Genomic DNA, 21,099 nt, shown 5'->3' on the forward strand with positions numbered 1-21,099 from the left:
TTTGAGTGCCTTGCTCAGATTGCTGGCCCTCTTGAACTGAATGGTGATCCATGGTGCTGGCCTGCTGTCTGCCAGCTTGCTGAAGTGGTGGTCAATCATGTCACTGCACTTGTGCCTGAAGAGCTTGACTACACCCTGCCTTGAGGTGGTTTCAGTGATGCCTGAGACATAGGGCTGAGAGATTCTTGTAGGTGGGGGCAGTGGAGCACAGGGGGACAATAATAAGCAGGTGCATTGTACAAGGCATGGGACAGGGGCCTTGGGTGGATGGGTAATGGCCATCCATGGCTGGGGGGTAATAGATACATGGGCAGAAATCATTGGAAGGTATGTGGACCTCAGTGAGTGGGTGGAGGCTGCTTGTAGCCTGAATCACAAGTAGGGGGACAGTACCCTGAATAATCTTTGTAACTAGCCTCTCTTGCATCCTCCTCCACCTTGGAGCACTATGCCTGAAGCTAAAATTCCACTCCATTCCACACTGATAAAATCACTTTTAACTCCACAAATTCCAAGTTTTTATGAAATCATTTTCATCTCAAGTCCCTCAATATCACTTATAAGCAGCGGTCTAGCATGTCAAAATCACACATGCAGATCCAAATCTTCAAAACAGTTTTGAAGATTTGGATCTGCCCTGTAAATCAAAAATGTCAAATCTCACATGATTTTAGCACAACATAAATTCCACAATCATTTGTGACCTCTCATTTCAAATGACCACAAGTTATTTGTGCAATGCATCACCATTCCTGGATGGCAGGTGAATGTCAAAAATAAATTAACATGGTGAAAGGAAAGTTGATTTGGCAGTAGAACATGAGTATACATGATGCTGCCCAGGCCTTAGCATGGAGAGTGGGATCAGCAACTTCAATGTGCCAGTACTGTGCAATCCACCATGAAACACCAAACACCTTTCTTGGCAAGGATGCATGTGCACAGTGATTGCTGGGCGGCCACCAATGATGGGTACTCGCACATTGCAGAATTGCTCAGGGCCTTGTTCACAACCTTGGAGCAGAAGAGCTGGCATGTCAGCCCACTGATGTTGTCAGTGCTTGCACAGTAGTTGTTGAGACTCCACAAACACCACAAGTTGCTGCATTCGTAGAAGTTGTGCACATTGAGAGAGGTGCAGCATCTGAACTGGTTCTTGGCTGGTGGCTGAACGCACAGGCAGCTCCCATCAGCATCACTGGCGCACCATTGTGAGCCGACCTCCACTTGGTTGGTGCCCTCAACCACCGCGATGAGGTCGCGTCAATTGGCCGCCACTTGGAGCCGAGGGAACGCTTTGGCGAACTCGGCGTCTTCCAATGCCGTCTCAACCAGTGCGGCGCCCCGATCGCCACGCCAGGCAAAATCGCGGCCATCCACGAAGATTTTGGTCTTTGTTTGGTCACCGCGTTTGTTTTATTTGTAACTGCTCAAGCGATGAAAAGAACGCGGAGACAGACGGGTCGGAGGAAGGGAAAAGATGAAGGCCTTGCCATAGGCGCGCCAGCCCAGGAGGAGGAGGGCTGTCCCACCACCACCACCACCTGCTGGACACCAGAGGTGCCACCCAACCCTCTCACCCAGCACTACGCCACCCGCAACCCGCAATACGCGCAGCCGGTGTTGTCTGTTGTAGTTCCGTTGTGGTTTACCCCAGGTACCCACTTCCAAGCCCCACACTTCCTCATTACCATTTTATTTTAGTTTTATTATATGTGGTGTTTTTTTATTCAGAGCACATTGTGGCGCGGGAGTTCGGATTCGACCACCGTAACAGCCTCACGTGTTTCGGAGGCGTGCGGCCATGGCTTCGCAAGAACGAAGAGTGGCCGCGCTGTGGCCGCTGCTCGCATCACCTCCAGTTCTTCTTCCAGATCGATTTCCGCCTCCTTCCCGCGCAGGCGGCCCGCCAGTACGCCGGTGGTGGTACGCCAATTTAGAAAGTGCAAGGTTTTGTGTTATCATTTATTAATCTTGATTGGTTGATTTTATTTGACTTTTTATTTTGATTGGCGAAAGCAGAAAGGAACAGGCTGCTGCAGATGTTCATGTGCCCTCAGCAGGGCGAGGATTGCCGAGTGTGGGAAGCCTTTGACAAGTCTGTGCTCCTCCGCTTCGTGCCCCTCCCGCCGGCCGGCGGCCCCAGCCTCCTCACGCTCGCGTCGCGCACCCTAGCCAATTCCCTCCCATCCTGCCCCGGTACACGCCACACCCTACCACCCCTCACGTCTGCCACTGCTGACGCACACGCACACGCACACGCACACGCACACACGCACACGCACACGCACGACGCACACGCTCACACGCACACAGACCAGGAGACGGTGATGGACACGCTGAGGCTGATCGGTCTGGACACACTCGTCTCGACCAGCGCTGACATAGGCCCCAACGAAGACACGAGCGCCCAGCTGGCCAAGTGCCCGCGGCTCGAGGCGGATGGCACCTGCTCGTTCGATTTCGCTCTGCCGTTTCACAGGCCTGTCCGGTGGCGAGCGCGCCAGGACTGGCCGAGCGAGGAGCAACGCGCCGACGGCCGTCGTGTGACCAAACATGACAGCGGCACCTATGCGGGGACCAAGCTGGGCGGCTGGCCCCACCGGGGGTCAAGTCACACCACTGCAGTGGTGAAGTACCCCGCCTGCAGGGAGTGTGGCAGCGACATGACGAACCTGGTGTTCCACATCAGCGAAGATGACGTGCTGCCCTATGACTGGGGCGACTCCGCCCCGCACATCGTGCTGCAGTGTCCCACTCACTATGCAGAGATGGCGTTCCAGTTCTTGTGCTAAGAAGATGATGAGACAAGTTGAATTCTTCTTGAATTTTACCCTACAGGTTGTTCACCTGGCTTGAGAAACCCACACATCTGAAGATAACAGTGCCTCACTCTGTTGCCTAATTTCACCTCTCAGCCACACGTCAGTTGAGATAAAACCAACAGCCATGCAGAATGCACCACCCAGCTTCTCGTTTTAGAAGCAAAAGCAGTTGGAGGCTCAAGATCACACTTTTCCAGCTTGAAGGCCGACTTGCTCAGGGCACTGGGCAGGGGCTCTCTCTCGGGCGAAGTTGGAGATTGAGGGGAAGATAAAGATGAATGGGTGTGAATGGAAATGGGGCCTGATCGGGCAAAAGCTGCCAGTGAATGTTGGATACGGTCGATCAGGTACGGGGAATGGCCCAGGCAAGGGGATGTGGTGGGCGAAGAGTGTGGTGGTTGATGGATAAGGCCATACTGCGCAGAAAGCACCGCTTCCCATCCGAACAGCGAAGTTAAGCTGCGCCAGGCGGTGTTAGTACTGGGGTGGGCGACCACCCGGGAATCCACTGTGCCCTATCCTTTTGGCATTTGCAGACACACACCCCTCTCATCCGCCTCTCGACCTGTCAAGTTTCGATCTTTTTAGATTCGAATGGGCAAACAACAACAACCGGGCAGGAGAACAGACGCGAAAATTTTTGTTGACTCCTTGACTCCTCTCAAGAAGGGATCCCCACCATAACGGCAGTGCCGAACATGCAGCCGTCCTAGCTCAGTCGGTAGAGCGCAAGACTCTTAATCTTGTGGTCGTGGGTTCGAGCCCCACGGTCGGCTATCTCTTTTTCTTAATTGTTAACGATGTTTGTAGATCACCCAAGTCATGCATAACGAGAATGGTGCGAGTGATTGCAAGGCCGTTCAGTTGAGGAGGCTGTAAATGTCCGATCGGTCGGGTGGTGACCTCTTCGCTGAGGAAGACGAAGCCGAAGCGGTGGCCACGGTTCGTCGCTTCCCACCGTCGCCGGTGCGCTGGGCCGTGTTCGGCCTTCGCCTCCGCCCCACTTCATTGCCGTCCGCCTCCTCTTCCTCCTCATCCTCCTCAGTCTCGGCCTCGGCGCATGCCAGCAGCGACGCCAGGCCCGACACGGCCATGGTGGCGGTGGTGGTGGTCATCGTCGTTGAGGGCGCGTTGGGCTGGAGCGGGAAGGCGGCGACCATCGAGGGCGCCAGTCGCTGGAGGTCGTGGTGCGCGTGGTACGGCGACGGCAGCGGCGGCGGCAGTGGCAGCGGCGGCGGCTGGCGGAGCGTCTGGCGCAGGTGGCGGTCGTACAGACCCACTGAATCGCAGGCCTCCGACAACCACGACGATGACGACGACGAGGCTGTGGGGGCCGGCGGCGGCGATGTGAGCCCCGGCGAGTGGTAGTTGAACCGCCGCTCCTCCTCGCTGTCGGTCTCCTGCACGACCGTGTGCGCCGTCTCCCCGCACCGCTTGCGGCCTGACGACGCCGGCGCAGACGACGACGACGACGACGTGGCGACCATGGGTGCGGCCTTCGACTTCTTTGAAGCGGCCCGGGCGCGCTTGGTCGACTTCCCTCGGGCGCCGCGCTTGGTGCTTGCGGCGGCCTCGGGCGCGGCCCGCTTGGCTCCCGACCTGGCGGTGAGTCGCCGGCGCACCTTGTCGGTGGCCGACGGCGGGGAGCCGACGCAGTTGTCGGGGTAGTCCTGCTGCTGCTGCTGGCGGTGGTGCTGATCGTGTTCGTACTCGCGGCCGATGGCGCTCAGCTTGAAGCTGACCCGGTCGGTCGTCTTGCACTGGTTGTAGCCCAGCCACACTGACCAAGCGTCGACGAGAAGTCTGAAGTCAGCAAAACGCGTGTGTGCGTGTGCGTGTGCGGTGCGTGCGGTGCGTGTCGTGCGAGTACCTTGGGTGGGAGAGAGATAGGGCTCGCGGAGGAGGAAGAGGCAGAGTTGGATGCTGTTGACGGTGTCGTTGAGCTTGGCCCACCCCTCGGGCTCCAGCGCGCTCCCCTTGCCCTCCACAGCCGCTTCCGCCACCTCCTCGGCGAACAGTCGCACCTGAGGAATGATCACGCGTCAACCTCTTCTTTATTAATTAATTTACTTTTTTTATGTTTCTATATATTATTATTTATTGCTTGATCATTTATTATTTATTATTTATATTTCTCGATTTGGTGGAGTAAGTCGACAAATTATAAGATCACGAGAAAAAAATGATAACTGTAGAGCTGGCAGGCCACGTACGTTTTCCCAGAGGTTGCGTCGCAGGTTGTCGTTGGTGGCGGCCACGGCCGCCTGGTGCTGTGGGTCGGTGGCGCCCATGACCTTGGGCGGGAGCACTGTGAAGCCCGTCACCTTTCCTCCACCGCCACCTCCACCAAACAGTGTCTGTGGTTGGTGAAGCGGTGGCTGCTCAACGTTCATCATCGTCGTTGTCATCTTCCTTTTCGTGGTGTTGTGCTTCTTGTTCTGCTTCTTCTTGGTTCGTGTTGGCGGCGGTTGATGGCTGAGAGATCTTGGCAATCGAATCGATTGTGTTGCGCTGAGCGTCAAAGAAGAAGGAGAAGGGTGATGAGGGAAGTTGGAGTCGATAGATACCCCCAGTACGGCCACAGCACGTGCACTGAACATGTCGAGTTATGGCAGGACCAATGGCGGTGGGTGCTGATGTCACATGTAGCGCTGGATGATGTGGGGGCATGGCGCCGTGGCCATGACGTATGCAGAGACCAATGGCCGTCACACCGGCGCGATCAGAAGTGATGTCAGCAAGGCCATCGCTGACGTCACCGCCTCAGGAGAATTTGGCTAACTATGGTTTGAACATGAACATGTAGAGGCAATGTGTCAGGGTATGGCAGAGAACAGATCCAGACATGTTACTGGTTTTGGGATGGTGGGTAGGTGTACCAATTAGTACCTGGCTTTCCTGGGCTGTGTGGCTGAGAATGAAGAAGAGGTGAAGAAAGGACAAAGATGGCGGGGTTGAACTTTACATTTGCATGATGGGATGATGACGGGTGAACAAGCAAAAATGGGTGGGCAGCTCTTGATAGAGAACAGAGTGAAGAAGAGGGAAGCGGGTGGGTGAGTGGTTGGTAGGGTACACAAGATATAGTCGGTCGACCGGCCTTGACTTCGTCTTCGTCGTCTGTAGATTGTGCGCCAATCTTCTCCTTCTTTCGTCCGCTCACGAGCAACAACAATCGACGAAAACGAAGACGAAGACGACGGAGGCAGCGCTTAGAAGTTGAAGGTGTCGAGGGCCTCGGAGAGCCAGATGTCCTTGCAGGCGTCGAACACCATCTGGATGTTGGACGTGTCGGTCGCCGTCGTCAAGTGGATGTACACTTGCCTGTGTTGCAAGCAATGAAAGAGAAGACGGAGAGAGAGAGAGAGAGAGAGCCGTGAGAAGGGCGTGGGGGCGATGATCACAAGAGGAACCTCCCAATCGAAACGTGGGCGGGGACCAGGAATGTGTGCGGTATGCGCGCGCGTGCGATCGCACACATGGTGCGGTCGGACGTGGAGTGCAGCAGCGCTGGGCCGGGTGGGCTTTCTGTGTTCGTTACCTGTTGGGCGAGTGATTCCGCGAGTCGTACTGCTCCTGGACCCACTTCTTGGCCTTCGCCAGGTCCGAGCCTCCCTTGTACTCGCTGAAGTAGTCGCCTACACACCAACCCCAAGTCAGTGCGTGCCGTGTCGTCGTGCGTGTCGTGCTTGTGGTGCGTGTCTGACATACCGAGATTGCTGTGCTCGAGTTTCTTTTCGAAGATGTCGACCTTGTTGAGGAACAGGATGATGGGCTTCCGGTTGAACCAGTCGTTATTGATGGTGTCCTCGAAGAGCTTCAGCGACTCGACCATGCGGTTGGTCTCGTTGTCCTCCTCGAGCACCTGGTCGTACTCGGACAGGGCGGCGACGAAGATGATGGCCGTGACGTCCTCGAAGCAGTGAATCCACTTGCGGCGCTCGTTCCTCTGACCACCCACATCCACCATCCTGCAGCCAACACATGCCGTCAGTGTGTGTCGTGCGGTCGTGCGCGTGCGTGTCGTGCGGCGCCGCGTTTGTGGGTACATACGTGAAGTTGAGGTTGTTATGCGAGAAGTGGGTCTCGGCGATGCCCGTCGTGCGCTTGCGGATGTGCAGGATGTCCACGTCGGTGATCTGGTAGCTCGGCAGGTTCTTGTAATTCTCGATGTTCGAGAAGAAACTGTGTGTGTACAGCACGCACCGCACACACCGCACGACACACGGGGTCAGACTATGCGGAGGAGGTGACGCGGAGTGCGAGACGAGCGTACTAGTAGGTGGAGTCGCTCAGCTGGAACTCGTTGGAACGCTTGAAGGCGGCGGCGATGCCCTCGTCGGCCCACAGAAGCCTGAGCGCGTCGTAGAGGTCCTCGGACCACTCGATGTCTTCATCATCTTCCTCGAAGGACAAGAGCAGCTGCGCCTCCTTCTTCAACGAGTCCGAGATGGGGATACCTGCTCGCGTAGATAGCAATTTGCGTAATGCGGCGATTAATGATCAATATTGATCACAATTTTGCGTAGAGACTCGTAAAATTGATCGATCAAGAAGATTTGGGCGTTTACATCAACTGCGAACAAGCCTGATTGAGATGGAAGTCTCAATTGGTTCGCTAATGAAAAGGAAATGAGGAGAAAACGAATGTGGAAACACGCGGAGGGACCGGTACCAAGTTTGCGAGCGCCAAGGAGGAGGGCACGCATGTTGTTCACCATGTTGGTGGCTACTTGCTGCTTGTACTCGATCAACTCGCTCTCGCCGAAGCCATTGAGGTAGAGGATGTGCATCTGTTTGGCCACGGTCGATTTGCCCGACGCGCCGGCTCCGAGCAGGAGCAACTTCACCTCCTTGGTGGCCTTCTTCTTGGCCTGGGCAAGCTCCTTGTCGATCGCCCGCGACTGCTCGGCCGCCCTCTTGTCATCCCCACTCATGTTACTGCATCCAGCCCCCATGTTCGATTTCTACTTGCCGAAAGATTCTTTTCGATTAGCAGTTCGAAGTAGCTCCTCCCTCTTCAACCTTCTCTTACGACCGCGATGATTGATCTATGAATCCCGTTGGTGCGGCTCTGCCTCCCACCCAATCTCCAGTTGTGGCGTTCGCAACCGAACCTTCCCGTCAATTAATTAAAAAATATCGTCGTCCTCACATACCCCAAATTCCCAGCCAGCAAAAAAGGTACGGGTGACCTTTCACACGACAAACGGGCCTCAACCTGGCAACGTCAGTATCTCAAAGAAGAAGAAGAAGAAATAGAAGAACATCTTGGCCGCCGACGCCACCACCAGAGAGAGAGATATGAGCTCCGTATCGACGCCTCCGCCCGTAAAACTCACATGGTCCGGGTCGGCCACCATCAAGCCTGCGGTGAAGCACTTCAACATGCCCTCTTTCAACGGTGTCACCCCCTCCGGCCCGCCCAATCTCACCATCGCCAGCCCCACCCGCGCCTTCAACCTCAACCGCTCGCCCCGCTCCCCGAAAATACTCATCTCCAGCCCCGCTACGAGCCCGACCACAAGCCGCCCAGCTACGCCCACATCCCTGTCCTTCGCGCCCATAGCCGAGAACAGCCCGCGCCGCACGATCGAGATCGAGGCCGGCGTCGAGAGCAGCGTGGTTGTACGCGAGGAAGTGGATCGCGTGGAGCGGCACAAGGAGGAGGAGGAGGCGCGCGCCTGCGAGCTGCGCGAGCGGCTAAGGCGCGAGCAGGAGACCAGCGACGCCCTTGCGGCCATCGAATGCCTCCTTCCGGGCCTCGAGAGCGCCCCCGTCATGGCTCGTGAGCCCCCCGCGTCTACCACGCTCTACTCAGCGCCGGCAGCTCCGACCTCTGCGGCGGCGCCCGTGCGCCCCAAGGCCGACGATGCGCTACTGCGGCAGCAGCGCGAACTCGAGGCCCAGCGCGAGCAGCTGAGGCGCGAGCAGGCCGAGTGGGAGGAGATGAAGCGGGCGCAACAGGCCAAGAACCAACGAGCCCGGGAGCTGGACCACCACCGCGAGCAGTTGCAGCGCGAGCAACAGGAGCGCGAGCAGCTCCAGCGCGAGTTGGAGGCCCAGAAGGCGCAGCTCCAGCGCGAGAAGGAGCAGTGGGAGCGACAGAAGCGGGAGATGCAGGAGAGAGAGGAGGCGGAGCTGAGGGAGAAGGAGGCCAAGGAGCGGGAGCTGAAGGAGCAGCTGAGGCGGGAGAAGGAGCAGTTGGAGAAGGAGCACCAGCAGCTCAAGCTGATGAAGGAGAAGGAAATGATTCAAGAAAAGAGAAAAGAAGAAGAAAAGGAGACCACCAAGGAGCAGCAGGTGAGGAAGGAGCAGGAGCTTAAGGAGAAGCTGCAGAAGGAGAAGGAGCAAATCGAAAAGGAACACAAGCAGATGATGGAGAGGAGAGAGAATGAGCAGAAGAGAGCCCAAGAGTTGAAGGAGACACAGCTCAGGGAACAGCAACTGAAGGAGAAGAAGGCGCTTCAACTACAACAGCAGCAGCAGCAACATCAGGAGAAGCAGAACAGCCAGAACGTGGGCCACGACGACGAGAATGTGAAGAATGAGGACCTGAGCCGGGAGGCCCTCATCCAGAGGTTCATCAGGGTCATGGAGGGCATCAAGGCCACGACGGCTGGCGGCGACCTGACCTACCAGGGCGAGACGGCGGTCAAGGCGGTCATGCTCGCCCGCGACATCAGCCTGCGCGTCGACAAGCACCTCGATGACCAGGCGGCCGCCATGCCGGCCGACCTCGACGACGACACCTTTTCGTCCCTGTCCACCTCCATGGATGATATCCGCGACGAGCTCCTCTTCGTCGCTACTACCACTGCTCGCTTCATCGCCGGCTGGAGGGTGCGTGTGTCGTGTGTCGTGTGTCGTGTGTGTCGTGTGTGTCGTGTGTGTCGCGTGTCGTGCGATGATGTAACGATGCGACGTTCTACTTACCTACAGGACGGGAAGCACGATCAGGCCGCGATCCAAACGTCGGTGGATGCCATGGCTGCGAAGGCCCTCGCGCTGCTCTCCCGCCTCTCTACCCTCGCCCACGTCCTCTCTCGCTGCTGAGCCCCACCCACTTATCCTTTTTTAATAGATGTAAGAAATAAATAATAGCTAATAAATGAATAAAATAAGTTTCTTTATTTCTTTGATGTCGGTGAAGGGAAGTGGAAGATGGGCATGCGGGGGCCACGCTACTTGTCCCTGGCCTGCTTCTTGAGGTGCTCGGCCAGCTGCTTGTTGAAGTCCCTCCGCACAAACAACACCACCGTTTGCGTAGCTGCACCACGACCGCACACGCGCACACGCACACACGCACACACGTTGGAGCAAAGTCGAGGAAAAGGCAAAGAGTGATGAAGAGAGGAGAGGTACGGATGAGAGTTGAGTCGACGAGGGGTCGGTTCTGTCTTCGCTGCTGTCTTCGCAGCTCTCGCTCCTTGGCGGCGATGACCTCGTTCTGCTTCCGCCGCTCCTCCTCGCTCTTCGTCAGACCCGCCAGCACGCTCGTGATCGTACTCCGACTCGTCGTGCTTCGCCCCAACTGCGCCGCATTTCACCGCCAAGTGTTTGTTTGTCAGCACCGCACGCACACGACACGACACGACCGCACGACACGCACAATACGGCACACGTACGCAAAAGTCGTTGTGGAGGACGAGTTTCTCCCACTCGCGGACTCGCGGCTTCTTGCCCCTCTGGCCCTTCTTGGGCCGCTCGTCTCCCTCGCCCTCCTCCTCCTCCTTCTTGACGCCAGCGCCCTCGTCGTTGTTAAGGTGGTTGCTGCTGTCATCCTGCTCCGCTCCTTCCTCTCCCTCCTCCTCCTCCTTGTCTCCGCCTTCTTCGTTCTTCGTCTCCTTCTCTTCTTCCTCCTCCTCCTTTCGGCCGTCTTCGCTTTCGTTTTCTTCGACGCCGTCGCGGCTGCTGGCCGGCAGCAGCTCGTCTCCCGCCTTCGCAGCGCCGCCGACCTCCATCGTCGTCGTTCCGTTCTGGGCCGGCGGCTCCGCGTTGTTGGCGTCGGACTCGGCGGCGGGCTCTGGCGAGCTGGGCCTCGCCCGCTTCGCCGCCCGCTCCTCGCTATCGACCTCGCCGGCTGATGCCAGCGATGGTGATGGCGATGGCGAAGAGGACGTAGTAGTAGAAGTGGAAGTAGAAGTAGCAGTGGTTGATGCGGCTGAGGCGTTAGAGGCGGCGGCAAAGGCCTCGTACTTGCGGCGGAACTTGGGCGGCAGGGCAGCGGGAGGCAGAGGCGTTGATGAGGACTTGGCGGGGGATATGGATGCCTCCCCTAAATTGATGAAAGAGGCATCAGAAATCTGGATCGAACAAATTGCCAAGGCTCGATCGATCGCGAAAGGAATGGAATGGGAATGCTAATTGATCGCTGATGTTCAATTCTGAATTAAGACAAAATTGAAAAGGCGCAGCGATGGTGATCTTGTTCGTACCCGTGCTCAGCGCAGGCGATGTAGCGCCCTGCATTGTGACGATGTCTAGGCCCCCTTCAGCTTAGATCTGTTCTGCTCTTTTCGGACAAGATGGAGATTTCGAGTTCGCGCCCAATTCGACAAATCTGTTATTATTGATAATTTAGTATTTATAATTATTTTTGATTTTGATTTTTAAAGATAAAAAAACACGAAAAAGACGAGCCGGAGTGGGGGAGTTGGCGCGCAAGAACACCCCCCCCCCCTTTGCTGTTGGCAGGTGGCTTATGATGGTTGCACGACCAAGTCTTGGTAGGCGGAGTGTGATTGGTGGTGCTCATTGGTTGGGTGCGCAATAGAAAAACTGCGCCTCTGCATCCCGCACAATCACGCCTGCACCACTTCAACGCACAAAAGATGAAGGTGGGCCTATCCGCTGCGGTGGCGGTTGCGCTCCTCGTCAGCCTAGTCGCCGCTGGAGCCCTCGACGCCTCGGCCCCCATTCCCGGCTTCCGCCCGCCCGCGGTACCGCTCGTCTTGATGGACCCCTACATGAACGTGTGGCTCCGCGGCACCAACCTCACCGACACCTGGGCCACGTATGCAGCCCTCTTCCCTCTTCGTTCTTTGTCGCCCTCGCCTTCGCTTTCGTTCTTTCCCAAGTGGAATGAATAAGTGTAATGACAACATTTATTTGTGCAGGTACTGGGACGGCACTGTGAAGGCTCTTGTTGGTGTACGCCAAGAGCGCAGAGCCCTTCTTTTCGTTTCTCTGTTATTCGTTACTACTTTGTTATTATTATTTCTATTTTTCTCATTGGACACCTCGCATACTGGGGAACCGATGCCTCGCAGCTGGTCCGCATCGACGGCACGGCCTACCGCTTCATGGGTCCCGAGGGCGAAGCCGGCGGCAACCTGCCTCAGCCCATCCAGCAGCTCTCCAGCACCGTACGCCCCCTCCACGCGCGCCTCGCAATGAAATTCGCAAGTGGTCACCCTGTGGATCGTGTGGTTGTTGTTTGCAGGTCTATCCGACCCAGAGCGTGTTCACGTTCGGCGCGAAGGGCGTGGAGCTCACGGTGACCTTCACCACGCCTCTGCTCACTGACGATATCGAGGTCATGTCTCGGCCCGTGACCTACCTGACATTCTCGGTACGCGCGTGTGTCGTGCGGTGGTCACATTGCGTGCGTGTGCGGTGGTGCGTGTGCATGTGCGTGGTGTCGGTCCGCTCACCAATTTTTTTAGGTCCGCTCAACGGATCACGCGTCGCACCGCGTCGAGCTTTACTACGACAACACGGCCGAGTGGTGCGTCAACACCGTCGACCAGTTCGTCGAGTGGAAGCGCTTCTCCGGTGCGCCCAACACTCCTCCTGCGCTCAGCTTGGCGTGCCAGCGTGCGGCTCGGGCAGTGCAGCAGCGCTCACACTTCGTCCTTTCCGCCTCTGCTCAGATTCGAGAACGCTCGAGGTAATGCGCATCGGCACCTCCGCCCAGCCCGTCCTGCAGCGCGTACCCACCTTCACTGAGTTCTCCATTCTTAAGAATCTACGCCCATCACTCATTGCGTGTCGTTGGTCGTGTCGTGTGTGTCGTGTGTGTCGTGTGTGTCGTGTGTGTCGTGTGTCGTTGGTCGTGTGTCGTTGGTCGTGTGTCGTGTCGGTACTAGTCTGGAGATGGCGTGGGTATCGACTGGGGCTACGTCTACGTCGCCACCGAGAAGAACGACCCCAAGCTCCAGACCGTGATCTCCGGCGGGCTCGAGTCCCGCAACCAATTCGTCAGCTCCGGGTCAGTTGGAACTTCCTTCACACGACACGACCGCACGTCCGACACGCACACATGACACGACATGACACAACCGCACACGCACACTCGCGCATGAGCTTTTACCGAGCACGTCTCTCTGACGCTCTGTTTGGTTGTTTCGTTCTCGCGAGCAGGGCTCTGCCGCCTAAGGACGACACCCGCATGCCGCGCGCGGCCAGCGACGATTGGCCGGTGATGGCCGTCCGATGGTCGCTCACCACTGGTCCCTCCGGCGAGCCCGTGAGCCGGTACCTCATGCTGGCCTACGACGACCGCTTCTCCATCAAGTGGTTCGGCACCCCGTTCCCGCCCTACTGGAACCGCAACATGCGCCCCGACGCCGGTACATCTTCATATATGTGCTCTATGTGCGCACATATGTTTACATACGTATATGTACGGCTGCTGACTGTCTCTATATGTGTTTGTGTGTCGACAGTTGAGATGCTGGAGACTGCTGCTCATGACTACACCAAGCTCATCGTTCGCTGCACCACGTTCGATCGCTCGCTTGTCAACGTGCGTCACAGCCCACACGACACGCACGCACACACACACGACACACGCGCATGACGCACGCTGTGCAGGAGCTGGAGCAGGCGGGAGGCCAGAAGTACGCCACGATCGCCGCGCTGGCCTACCGCCAGTGCGCCGGCGGCACCAAGCTGGTGTGGAACACCAAGGAGAACAAGCTGTGGTACTTCATGAAGGAGATCTCGTCCGACGGCGATCTGTCGACGGTCGACGTCATCTACCCGGCCTCGCCGTTCTTCCTCCACTTCAACCCGGAGCTCCTGCGGCTCCTTCTCGTGCCGCTGCTCGAGTACGCCAACAACGAGACCTCGGTCCTCTACAATTTCCCATGGGCGCCTCACCACCTCGTACGTTCACCGCACACACGCGACCACACACGACTACACACGACACACACGACACACACACGATACACCGCTGAACGCACGTGTGCAGGGCGAGTACCCGATTGGTTACATTCTGCCGAAGGACCAGGAAAACATGTGCGTGTGTCGACACCCAGCCAATACGGAATGGAACAGGCAGGGCGGGTGCTTGCTGACCGGTGTGTTGGGTGGTGTGATGCGCAGGCCGGTCGAGGAGACGGGCAACCTGTTCATGATGATCCTCGGAATCGTTCAGCGCCAGAAGAACGACCTGACCTGGCTGTTCCCTCGCTACTCGGTTCGTTCGCATCTCGTGCGCATCTCTCACATGCTCGCGCGAGTCTCATCTCCTGTCGTGTCTTCCTCGTTTTCGTTTTCGTTTTCGTGGTCTTCGCCACTGATTGCAGAAACTGTTGGAGATGTGGGCGGGCTACCTGGTCGCTTCGCTGCCCGATCCCGGCAACCAGCTCTGCACGGACGACTTTGAGGGCGTACGTGTCGTGAATCCCCGGTCAGCCGTGTGTGTGTGTGTGTGTGTGTGGACTTTTTTTTACTATTTTTTCTGACTGTATTCTGCTCCGGCATCAGCCTTCGCCTCACAACGCCAACCTGGCGGCCAAGGGCGTCGTCGGCTTGTCGGCCTATGCCAAGATCCTGGAGACTGCAGGCAACACCACGGTAATGGCCGACGGACCCGAGACTGTGACTCGACCCTGACCTCCTGTCATGCCGCGTGTCGTGGTGTCCGCAGGGCGCATTCTACTACCAACGGCTGGCCGAGAAGTTCATGTCGCAGTGGATGCAGCTTGCGGCCACCAACGCCACGGGCGTGCCGCACTACAAGCTCGAGTACGACATCGCCGAGAGCTGGTCCCTCAAGGTACACCTGTGCATCTCTGGTGATGAACTGAAGAGTGAGTCACTCTTCAACAAACTCATCGCTTTCCTATGCACACACACACACACACACACACACACACACACACACACACACACACACACACACACACACACACACACACACACACACACACACACACACACACACAACAGTACAACATCGCGTACCAGAAGTTCGTGGGGCTCGACATCTTCCCGCAGGCGGTCATCAATACCGAGCTCAACTACTACATGAAGCAGATGAACACCTACGGCGTGCCTCTCGACGTGCGAAGGTACTTCGCGTTCTACGTGTGTGCGTGTGTGCGTGTGTCATGTCTCACCGCATTCTGTGCGCTCAGCGATTTCACGAAGCTCGACTGGGAGTCGTGGGTGGGCGCCATGTCGGACAACAAGGACGACTGGACCACCATCATCGACAAGATCTACCTCTTCGCCGACACCACGCCCGATCGCATTCCCCTCACCGACTGGTACTGGACCTCGACCGGCCGCTTCCGCGGGTTCATCGCCCGGCCCGTCCTCGGCGCCGTCTACGCCAAGCTCCTGCTCCACCAGCAGCAGTAGCGCTATCAAAAATTAACGAAACAGTTTGGTGCCCTAAAAGTTGTTTCGTAAATTTATTTCGTCTGTTTCAAATTTACGGGGTAATCCACACCTGAAAAAGGTTCAACCCATATTCCTCCCATACAGCACAAGCGCACAACAGGACCAGACCATAAAAACCTCTTTGTTGTAACAACAATGGACACCACTCCAGCGACATCGACACCCCACGCACTGTTCGCTCGTGCGGCCCAGTTTCCTGACGCCCCCGCCTACCACACCAAAGTGGGCGACTCCTGGAAGGTGTGACTTTTTCTTCCCATTATTTTTTCTTTCTTGTTGTTGTTATTATTTTGCTTTATTTTTCTGTGTCCCAATTATCACGGTCGCGCAGTAGCTTTTTCTACTTTCTACTTTTATCTAGTGTGTTGTTCAACTACTTTAGTTGTTTTTATTTCCTTTTATCGTGCTGTCGTTTTACGGCCTAACCACGTGCCACCAACCTCAACCTCACGCCTGCGACCACACAGGGCTACACCTGGGCCGAGTTCGCGGGCCTGGTGCGGTCGGCCGCCAAGGGCCTGATCGCCCTGGGCTTCGAGCCGCTCGCCAAGACCTGCATTCTCTCCAACACCCGCCTCGTACTACTTGCTCCTCCCGCGTCTGTCTGACAGGAATCTCACACACGACACGACACGACACGACACGACACGACACGACACGACACGCACACGACACGACACGACACGACACGACACGACACGACACGCACACGACCGCACTCACGCCACACGTCGACGATAAATAGGAATGGGTGGCGGCTGATGTCGGCGCGATGGCGGCTGGCGGAGTGCCCAGCGGCATCTACCACACCTGCTCCGCCAAGGCACGTGATTCGTGCGCTTGCGGGTTGCACGCGCTCATTTGTAGTGAGTGTGCTCATCGTGTGTATGCTGGTGCAGGAGGTGTCGTACATCGTCAACCACAGCGAGTCGACCGTCATCTTCGTCGAGGATCGGTACACGCACACGGCACACATGACACACGACGACACACGGGCACACATGACGCACACGACGACACACACGACTGATATGGGGGAACGGCAGGGCTCAGTTCGCCAAGGTGGAGGCGGAGAAGGAGCACTTGCCCCTGCTCAAGCACGTTATCATCTTCAACGGCGAAACCGCGGGTACACGTGCGTGTCGTGTCGTGTCGTGTCGTGTCGTGTGTCGTGCGTGTCGAGCGTGTCGTGTGTGTCGTGTGCCGTTTGGGCTCGATCGAGCTAAGGGTGCGTAATGCATATGAGCAGAGAGTCCGCTGGCCATGTCGTGGGGGGATTTCCTGGGCAGGGGCGCCGGCGTGGCCGACGACGACGTGGAGAAGCGGCTCAACGCCCTTGAGCCCACCCAGTGCGCCAGCATGATCTACACCTCCGGGTACCATCGCACACGCACGCACACACGCGCTGTTGCTAATGACAACGACAGAACGACGGGGCCGCCCAAGGCGGTGATGCTGTCGCACAGCAACCTGTCGTGGACCGCCAGCACCGCAAGCCAGGTCTTCCAGGCGCAGGCGGGCGACTGCTGCGTGGCGTTCCTGCCGCTGTCGCACATCGCCGAGCAGATGTTCACCATCCACATTCCTCCCGTCTCGGGCCACCAGGTACTCTTCCTGTTCTGCATTCTTCGTTCTTCGCTTTTCGTTTTCGTTCTTTTCGTGTTCTTTGCTCACACAAGAATGTTAACGTCAGGTTTACTTCAACGAGAGCCTGGAGAAGCTGGTGCCCACCCTGAAGGAGATCCAGCCCACACTCCTCTTCTCCCCGCCCAGGTTGGCTTTGTGCTCGCGTTGCGTGTGTTGTGCGTGCGTGTGCGTGTGCGTGTGCGTGCGTTGTGCGTGCGTGTGCGCGTGTGTCGCGCGTCGTGTGCGCGGTGCTGACACTGAAATGACGGCGACGGTTTTAGGATCTATGAGAAGCTGAACTTGGCGCTGGCCTCCAAGTTACCGCCCGGTGCCAAGCCCGACCAGCTGCCCGTCGAGGTCAAGAAATCGCTCATCGAAGCCGTCGGCCTCAGCCGCGGTACGCAACACACACACACACACACACACACACACACACACACACACACACACACCAACGCACACGCACATATGCACACGACTGCACGCGCACGCGCTGGTAAGGGAGCGCGTTCTGATGTGTCGACTACACAGCTCGCTGGGCGGTGGTGGGCGCGGCGCCCATCTCGCCGGACGTGCTGCGCTTCTTCGCCGGCCTGGGCCTCACCATCTGGGAGGTCTACGGCCAGTCCGAGGACTCCGGACCCACCTCCTGCAACGTGCCCGGCAAGGTCAAACTCGGTACGCCCCTCGTGGTGTTTCGTGTGTGCGCGTGCGTGTGCGGTGTGTGCGGTGTGTGCGGTCGTTGACCATGCCGCAGGGTCGGCGGGTCCACCCTTCCCGGGAGTGGAGGTGGCGATCGCGGAGGACGGCGAGGTGCTCGTCCGGGGACCCAACGTCTTCCTCGGCTACTACAAGGTACTCACCCTCTACCGCCACCTTAAAGACTAACCACACACGTGTGCCGCCATCTTAAAACTTCACACGCACGCAGCCAAAGACGCTACTCACTACCCCCCACATACAGGACCAGGCGGCGACGGAGGCGACGCTCAAGGACGGGTGGCTGTACTCGGGCGATCTGGGCCGGATCGACGAGGAGGGCTTCCTGCACATCACCGGCCGCAAGAAGGACATCATCATCACCGCGGGCGGCAAGAACATCACCCCGGCGAACATCGAACACGCCATCAAAGCCCACCCCCTGGTACGTGTGTGCGGTGTGTGCGGTGCATGCGTGTGCGTGTGCGGTTGACCTTAAAAGTGGACTGTCGACAGATCGGTGAGGCGATCGTGATCGGAGACAGGCGGCCTTATCTCGTTGCGCTCGTCACCCTGGACGCCGACGTCGCTGCCGTCAAGGCCAAGGAAAAGGTTTTTCCTTTCTTCCTTTCAAACGACGAGCACCGCACGCACCGCACACACACGGCATGCAACGCGTGTGCTTAGACAAACCGTGTGCGCACGCACAGGGTGTGACGCCGGCCGAGTTCGCGGCGGATGCGGGAGTGCGCGCGCTGATTGAGGCCCACATCGAGACCGTCAACGCCGACCTGGCCCAGGTGGAGACCGTCAAGCGGTTCTCCGTCCTTCCGCACCCGTTTGCCCTCGAAAGGGGCGAAGGTGCGTGCTCAACCCCCCCACACAAACACTTCACACGACTGACCCTGTCACGGCACCACACACTCACACACACGCACAACACGACACACACATGATACACGGACAGTTACGCCCACAATGAAGCTGAAGCGCAACGTGATCCACAGCAACTACGCCGCGGAGATCGACGCCATCTATGCCCAGCCCTTCACTCGAGCTGACGCCTGAGCTCCACCACCTGCCGCGCTTTTTGCCGGAAAGAAGCATTGTTGACCATCCCATAAAGTAGGCTTGGTCCCATGCACTGATGGTTGAAAAGGAAAGATGTTGATCCTCATCACATGTTGTGGTTTCAAAGGAAGCATGCCACCAGGCATCCAAGTGCAGTGTGTTGGGTGTGTGGCAGAGCAGTGGAACCGTGTCAGAAAGGGTCGTATCAAAAAAAGATGGTCTGTACGTGTAGCGCTTTCCATGGTCGACAGGTCCCATTGGTTGCAGGGGGGCTTGGCTCCCTTCTCCTCAAGTTGGGCGACCACCATTGTTCAACTTGACCCTTGAGCCCCACCAACGTTACCACATCGTGATGTGCTACCAAAACGGCTCCTCTTGCTCCTGCTTGCTTCAATCTTTGCCCTCCACGCCTCAATAGTCTATGGTACCAAGACAAACCAAGGTACCCCCCTTCATCCACTGCATTGCATGACTCTTGTTCAGCAACAAGACGTTGACCTATTTGTTTGTTTGTGTTTATTTGTTTGATCAAGTCTGCTACAGAAACGCCACCATGGGGATCAACAAGGAGGTAGGGGCCTACTGTGTTGACAGTTATGACTGCGGTTCATACTGCTGTGAGGGTCCTGTCTGCTGCCAGACGGGTGAGACCTGTGCGTCGGACCAGAGCGGATGCATTCCCCCGGGCAACGACGACGATGATGGCCTGTCGACCACCAACATCGTCCTCATCGTCGTTGGTGCCTGCGCCGGCGTCGTCCTTGGTGCCGCCATTCTCTGGGTCGTGCGCAACCGCTACGGCAAGAGGCAACAGTACGACCGCGTTTGAACTTCCTGAACTCTTCGAGCCCCTCAAGAGCGGCCACTCTCCTACTTGTGTGCTTGCTTTCTTTTCAGCCCAATAAACCGAAAGGTTTTTGAGCGTCTGGCCAACAAGCCGGGAGTGAGTGGCTTGTTACAGAGAGTCGAGCGTAGCGGCTGCGCGGACCAGATCCTCAGCGGAGGCGCGCATCTCGGCTGCCCTCTTCTCCAATAGTGCCTTGGCCTCGTCGATCACCCGCTGCGCCACCCTGTGAGCCCCACCAACCACCACAGCCGACGCGTCAGCTTCACTGCAACCAGTTCTAGAAAAAAGCGTAGCGCAGAGACGTACTCGACCGAGAAATGCGAACCGAGGCCGGCCCGTGCTACCAAGTCCTCCGCTTGCGCTTGCGCGATGGCGCGCGGCGACTGGTACCCTGCGGGCGCGTCTCGGAGTTAAAACAAAGAACGAAAATGACGTAGGCAAGAGCGAAGGCGGGGGGGGGAGTGAGCGTACCGGCTTGGAAGAGGGCGCGGGCGTGGGGCTGTTTGAGAGAGGCGAGCTCCACGAGGGGAACGAGCTCTTCCTTCACCCCGTGGAACAGCCGCGGCACGTACTTGTCCATCAGCACCGCCAGCTCCCACCACCCCATCTGCTGACAGAACACCCGCGACATGTTCGCAAAGCTCGACGCTACCGACGTCGTCCCATCGTCAGCCACACACACACCGCACACGACACACACCACCGCACGCGCACACACGCGCACACGAACAACGACACGACACGACACGCACCTTTTTGCATGAGTTGTTGGATGGAGCCGCGGTTGACGCGGTAGCGGTCGGTGATGTCGCGCAGGGGCACCTCGCGCAGGACGTCGTGGAGGACGAGCGCGGTGAAGAACCGCTGACACACGAAGTGGCTCCGCCGGGCCTCGTCGGTGGTCGCCACCTTGCCCGTGGCCCGGGCCGACAGATAGGCCTCGCGCACCCCCACCGCGCTCCCGATCTCCTGCTTCACCGCCCCCAGCTTCTGGTACGTGTTGAACAAACTGTCGCACGTGCGCGTGCGGTCGTGCGTGTTAGCGCGTGCGTGTGCGGTCGTGCGTGCGTGTGCGGTCGTGAGAGCGTGTGCGGTCGTGAGAGCGTGTGCGGTACCCCATCCAGTCTGGTGGGTCAAGCAGGTTGCCGATGGGCGTGACGAGATAGCACAGGTGCAGCTCATCTGCAACGCGGTCCGACATCGCGCACGATGAGTTGTTGTTGTGATGTACGTGATTGGTTCGGCGTGGTCGGTGGTAGGTATCGTACCGGCTACGATGAGGCGCCTGCGCGCGTTCTCGAGTTCGTCCCGCAGCGCGAGCGCCACGAGCGGCGTCAGCCCCGAGCGCGAGGTGGCCTGCGCGAGCGGCGTAGGTTCGAGCACTTCGACCTC

General features: G+C 57.9%; 10 protein-coding genes across 10 annotated transcripts in view; 5 read left to right on the forward strand and 5 right to left on the reverse strand.

The window, feature by feature from the left end:
• Positions 1-1,437: 1,437 nt before the first annotated feature.
• Positions 1,438-2,795, forward strand: ACA1_035240 (uncharacterized protein; the record flags this gene model as incomplete). Its single annotated transcript, XM_004348658.1, has 4 exons — positions 1,438-1,657; positions 1,735-1,926; positions 2,023-2,199; positions 2,317-2,795. 4 exons carry the CDS (start codon positions 1,438-1,440, stop codon positions 2,793-2,795), a joined length of 1,068 nt encoding a protein of 355 aa, XP_004348708.1.
• Positions 2,796-3,685: 890 nt separating this feature from the next.
• ACA1_035250 (uncharacterized protein) lies at positions 3,686-5,221 on the reverse strand (the record flags this gene model as incomplete). Its single annotated transcript, XM_004348659.1, has 3 exons — positions 3,686-4,605; positions 4,696-4,849; positions 5,039-5,221. 3 exons carry the CDS (start codon positions 5,219-5,221, stop codon positions 3,686-3,688), a joined length of 1,257 nt encoding a protein of 418 aa, XP_004348709.1.
• An 816-nt stretch (positions 5,222-6,037) lies between these two features.
• Positions 6,038-7,783, reverse strand: ACA1_035260 (Guanine nucleotidebinding protein G(o), alpha subunit, putative; the record flags this gene model as incomplete). Its single annotated transcript, XM_004348660.1, has 6 exons — positions 6,038-6,149; positions 6,367-6,463; positions 6,537-6,796; positions 6,879-7,010; positions 7,102-7,285; positions 7,501-7,783. The coding sequence occupies 6 exons, from the start codon at positions 7,781-7,783 to the stop codon at positions 6,038-6,040; spliced, it is 1,068 nt and encodes a 355-aa protein (XP_004348710.1).
• Positions 7,784-8,129: 346 nt separating this feature from the next.
• ACA1_035270 (uncharacterized protein) lies at positions 8,130-9,881 on the forward strand (the record flags this gene model as incomplete). Its single annotated transcript, XM_004348661.1, has 2 exons — positions 8,130-9,668; positions 9,768-9,881. 2 exons carry the CDS (start codon positions 8,130-8,132, stop codon positions 9,879-9,881), a joined length of 1,653 nt encoding a protein of 550 aa, XP_004348711.1.
• Positions 9,882-10,009: 128 nt separating this feature from the next.
• Positions 10,010-10,789, reverse strand: ACA1_035280 (uncharacterized protein; the record flags this gene model as incomplete). The annotated part of the gene is made up of 3 exons (XM_004348662.1): positions 10,010-10,095; positions 10,191-10,359; positions 10,454-10,789. The coding sequence occupies 3 exons, from the start codon at positions 10,787-10,789 to the stop codon at positions 10,010-10,012; spliced, it is 591 nt and encodes a 196-aa protein (XP_004348712.1).
• A 103-nt stretch (positions 10,790-10,892) lies between these two features.
• ACA1_035290 (uncharacterized protein) lies at positions 10,893-11,297 on the reverse strand (the record flags this gene model as incomplete). The annotated part of the gene is made up of 3 exons (XM_004348663.1): positions 10,893-10,989; positions 11,025-11,103; positions 11,264-11,297. The coding sequence occupies 3 exons, from the start codon at positions 11,295-11,297 to the stop codon at positions 10,893-10,895; spliced, it is 210 nt and encodes a 69-aa protein (XP_004348713.1).
• Positions 11,298-11,659: 362 nt separating this feature from the next.
• ACA1_035300 (glutaminase GtaA, putative) lies at positions 11,660-15,422 on the forward strand (the record flags this gene model as incomplete). Its single annotated transcript, XM_004348664.1, has 17 exons — positions 11,660-11,841; positions 11,945-11,978; positions 12,098-12,193; positions 12,271-12,399; positions 12,494-12,602; positions 12,701-12,759; positions 12,917-13,038; positions 13,191-13,399; positions 13,496-13,575; positions 13,644-13,937; positions 14,026-14,072; positions 14,160-14,253; positions 14,363-14,446; positions 14,544-14,657; positions 14,707-14,835; positions 15,009-15,130; positions 15,197-15,422. The coding sequence occupies 17 exons, from the start codon at positions 11,660-11,662 to the stop codon at positions 15,420-15,422; spliced, it is 2,130 nt and encodes a 709-aa protein (XP_004348714.1).
• A 177-nt stretch (positions 15,423-15,599) lies between these two features.
• Positions 15,600-18,857, forward strand: ACA1_035310 (AMPbinding enzyme domain containing protein; the record flags this gene model as incomplete). The annotated part of the gene is made up of 14 exons (XM_004348665.1): positions 15,600-15,704; positions 15,932-16,042; positions 16,364-16,419; positions 16,511-16,593; positions 16,714-16,840; positions 16,892-17,069; positions 17,158-17,237; positions 17,372-17,487; positions 17,622-17,768; positions 17,848-17,945; positions 18,055-18,234; positions 18,306-18,401; positions 18,500-18,650; positions 18,757-18,857. 14 exons carry the CDS (start codon positions 15,600-15,602, stop codon positions 18,855-18,857), a joined length of 1,629 nt encoding a protein of 542 aa, XP_004348715.1.
• Positions 18,858-19,413: 556 nt separating this feature from the next.
• Positions 19,414-19,689, forward strand: ACA1_035320 (uncharacterized protein; the record flags this gene model as incomplete). The annotated part of the gene is made up of 1 exon (XM_004348666.1): positions 19,414-19,689. The coding sequence occupies one exon, from the start codon at positions 19,414-19,416 to the stop codon at positions 19,687-19,689; it is 276 nt and encodes a 91-aa protein (XP_004348716.1).
• A 126-nt stretch (positions 19,690-19,815) lies between these two features.
• Positions 19,816-21,099, reverse strand: part of ACA1_035330 (helicase domain containing protein) — a gene marked incomplete at both ends in the record, with an annotated part of 4,530 nt that continues 3,246 nt past the window's right edge. Inside the window, 6 exons of the mRNA XM_004348667.1 lie at positions 19,816-19,930; positions 20,014-20,098; positions 20,179-20,355; positions 20,460-20,716; positions 20,823-20,889; positions 20,976-21,063. Coding sequence (XP_004348717.1) covers positions 19,816-19,930; positions 20,014-20,098; positions 20,179-20,355; positions 20,460-20,716; positions 20,823-20,889; positions 20,976-21,063 — 789 coding nt within the window. The remainder of the gene's footprint in view (positions 19,931-20,013; positions 20,099-20,178; positions 20,356-20,459; positions 20,717-20,822; positions 20,890-20,975; positions 21,064-21,099) is intronic.

Source organism: Acanthamoeba castellanii (genome assembly GCF_000313135.1).
Source record: "Acanthamoeba castellanii str. Neff unplaced genomic scaffold scf7180000084564, whole genome shotgun sequence".
Lineage (NCBI taxonomy): Eukaryota > Discosea > Longamoebia > Acanthamoebidae > Acanthamoeba > Acanthamoeba castellanii.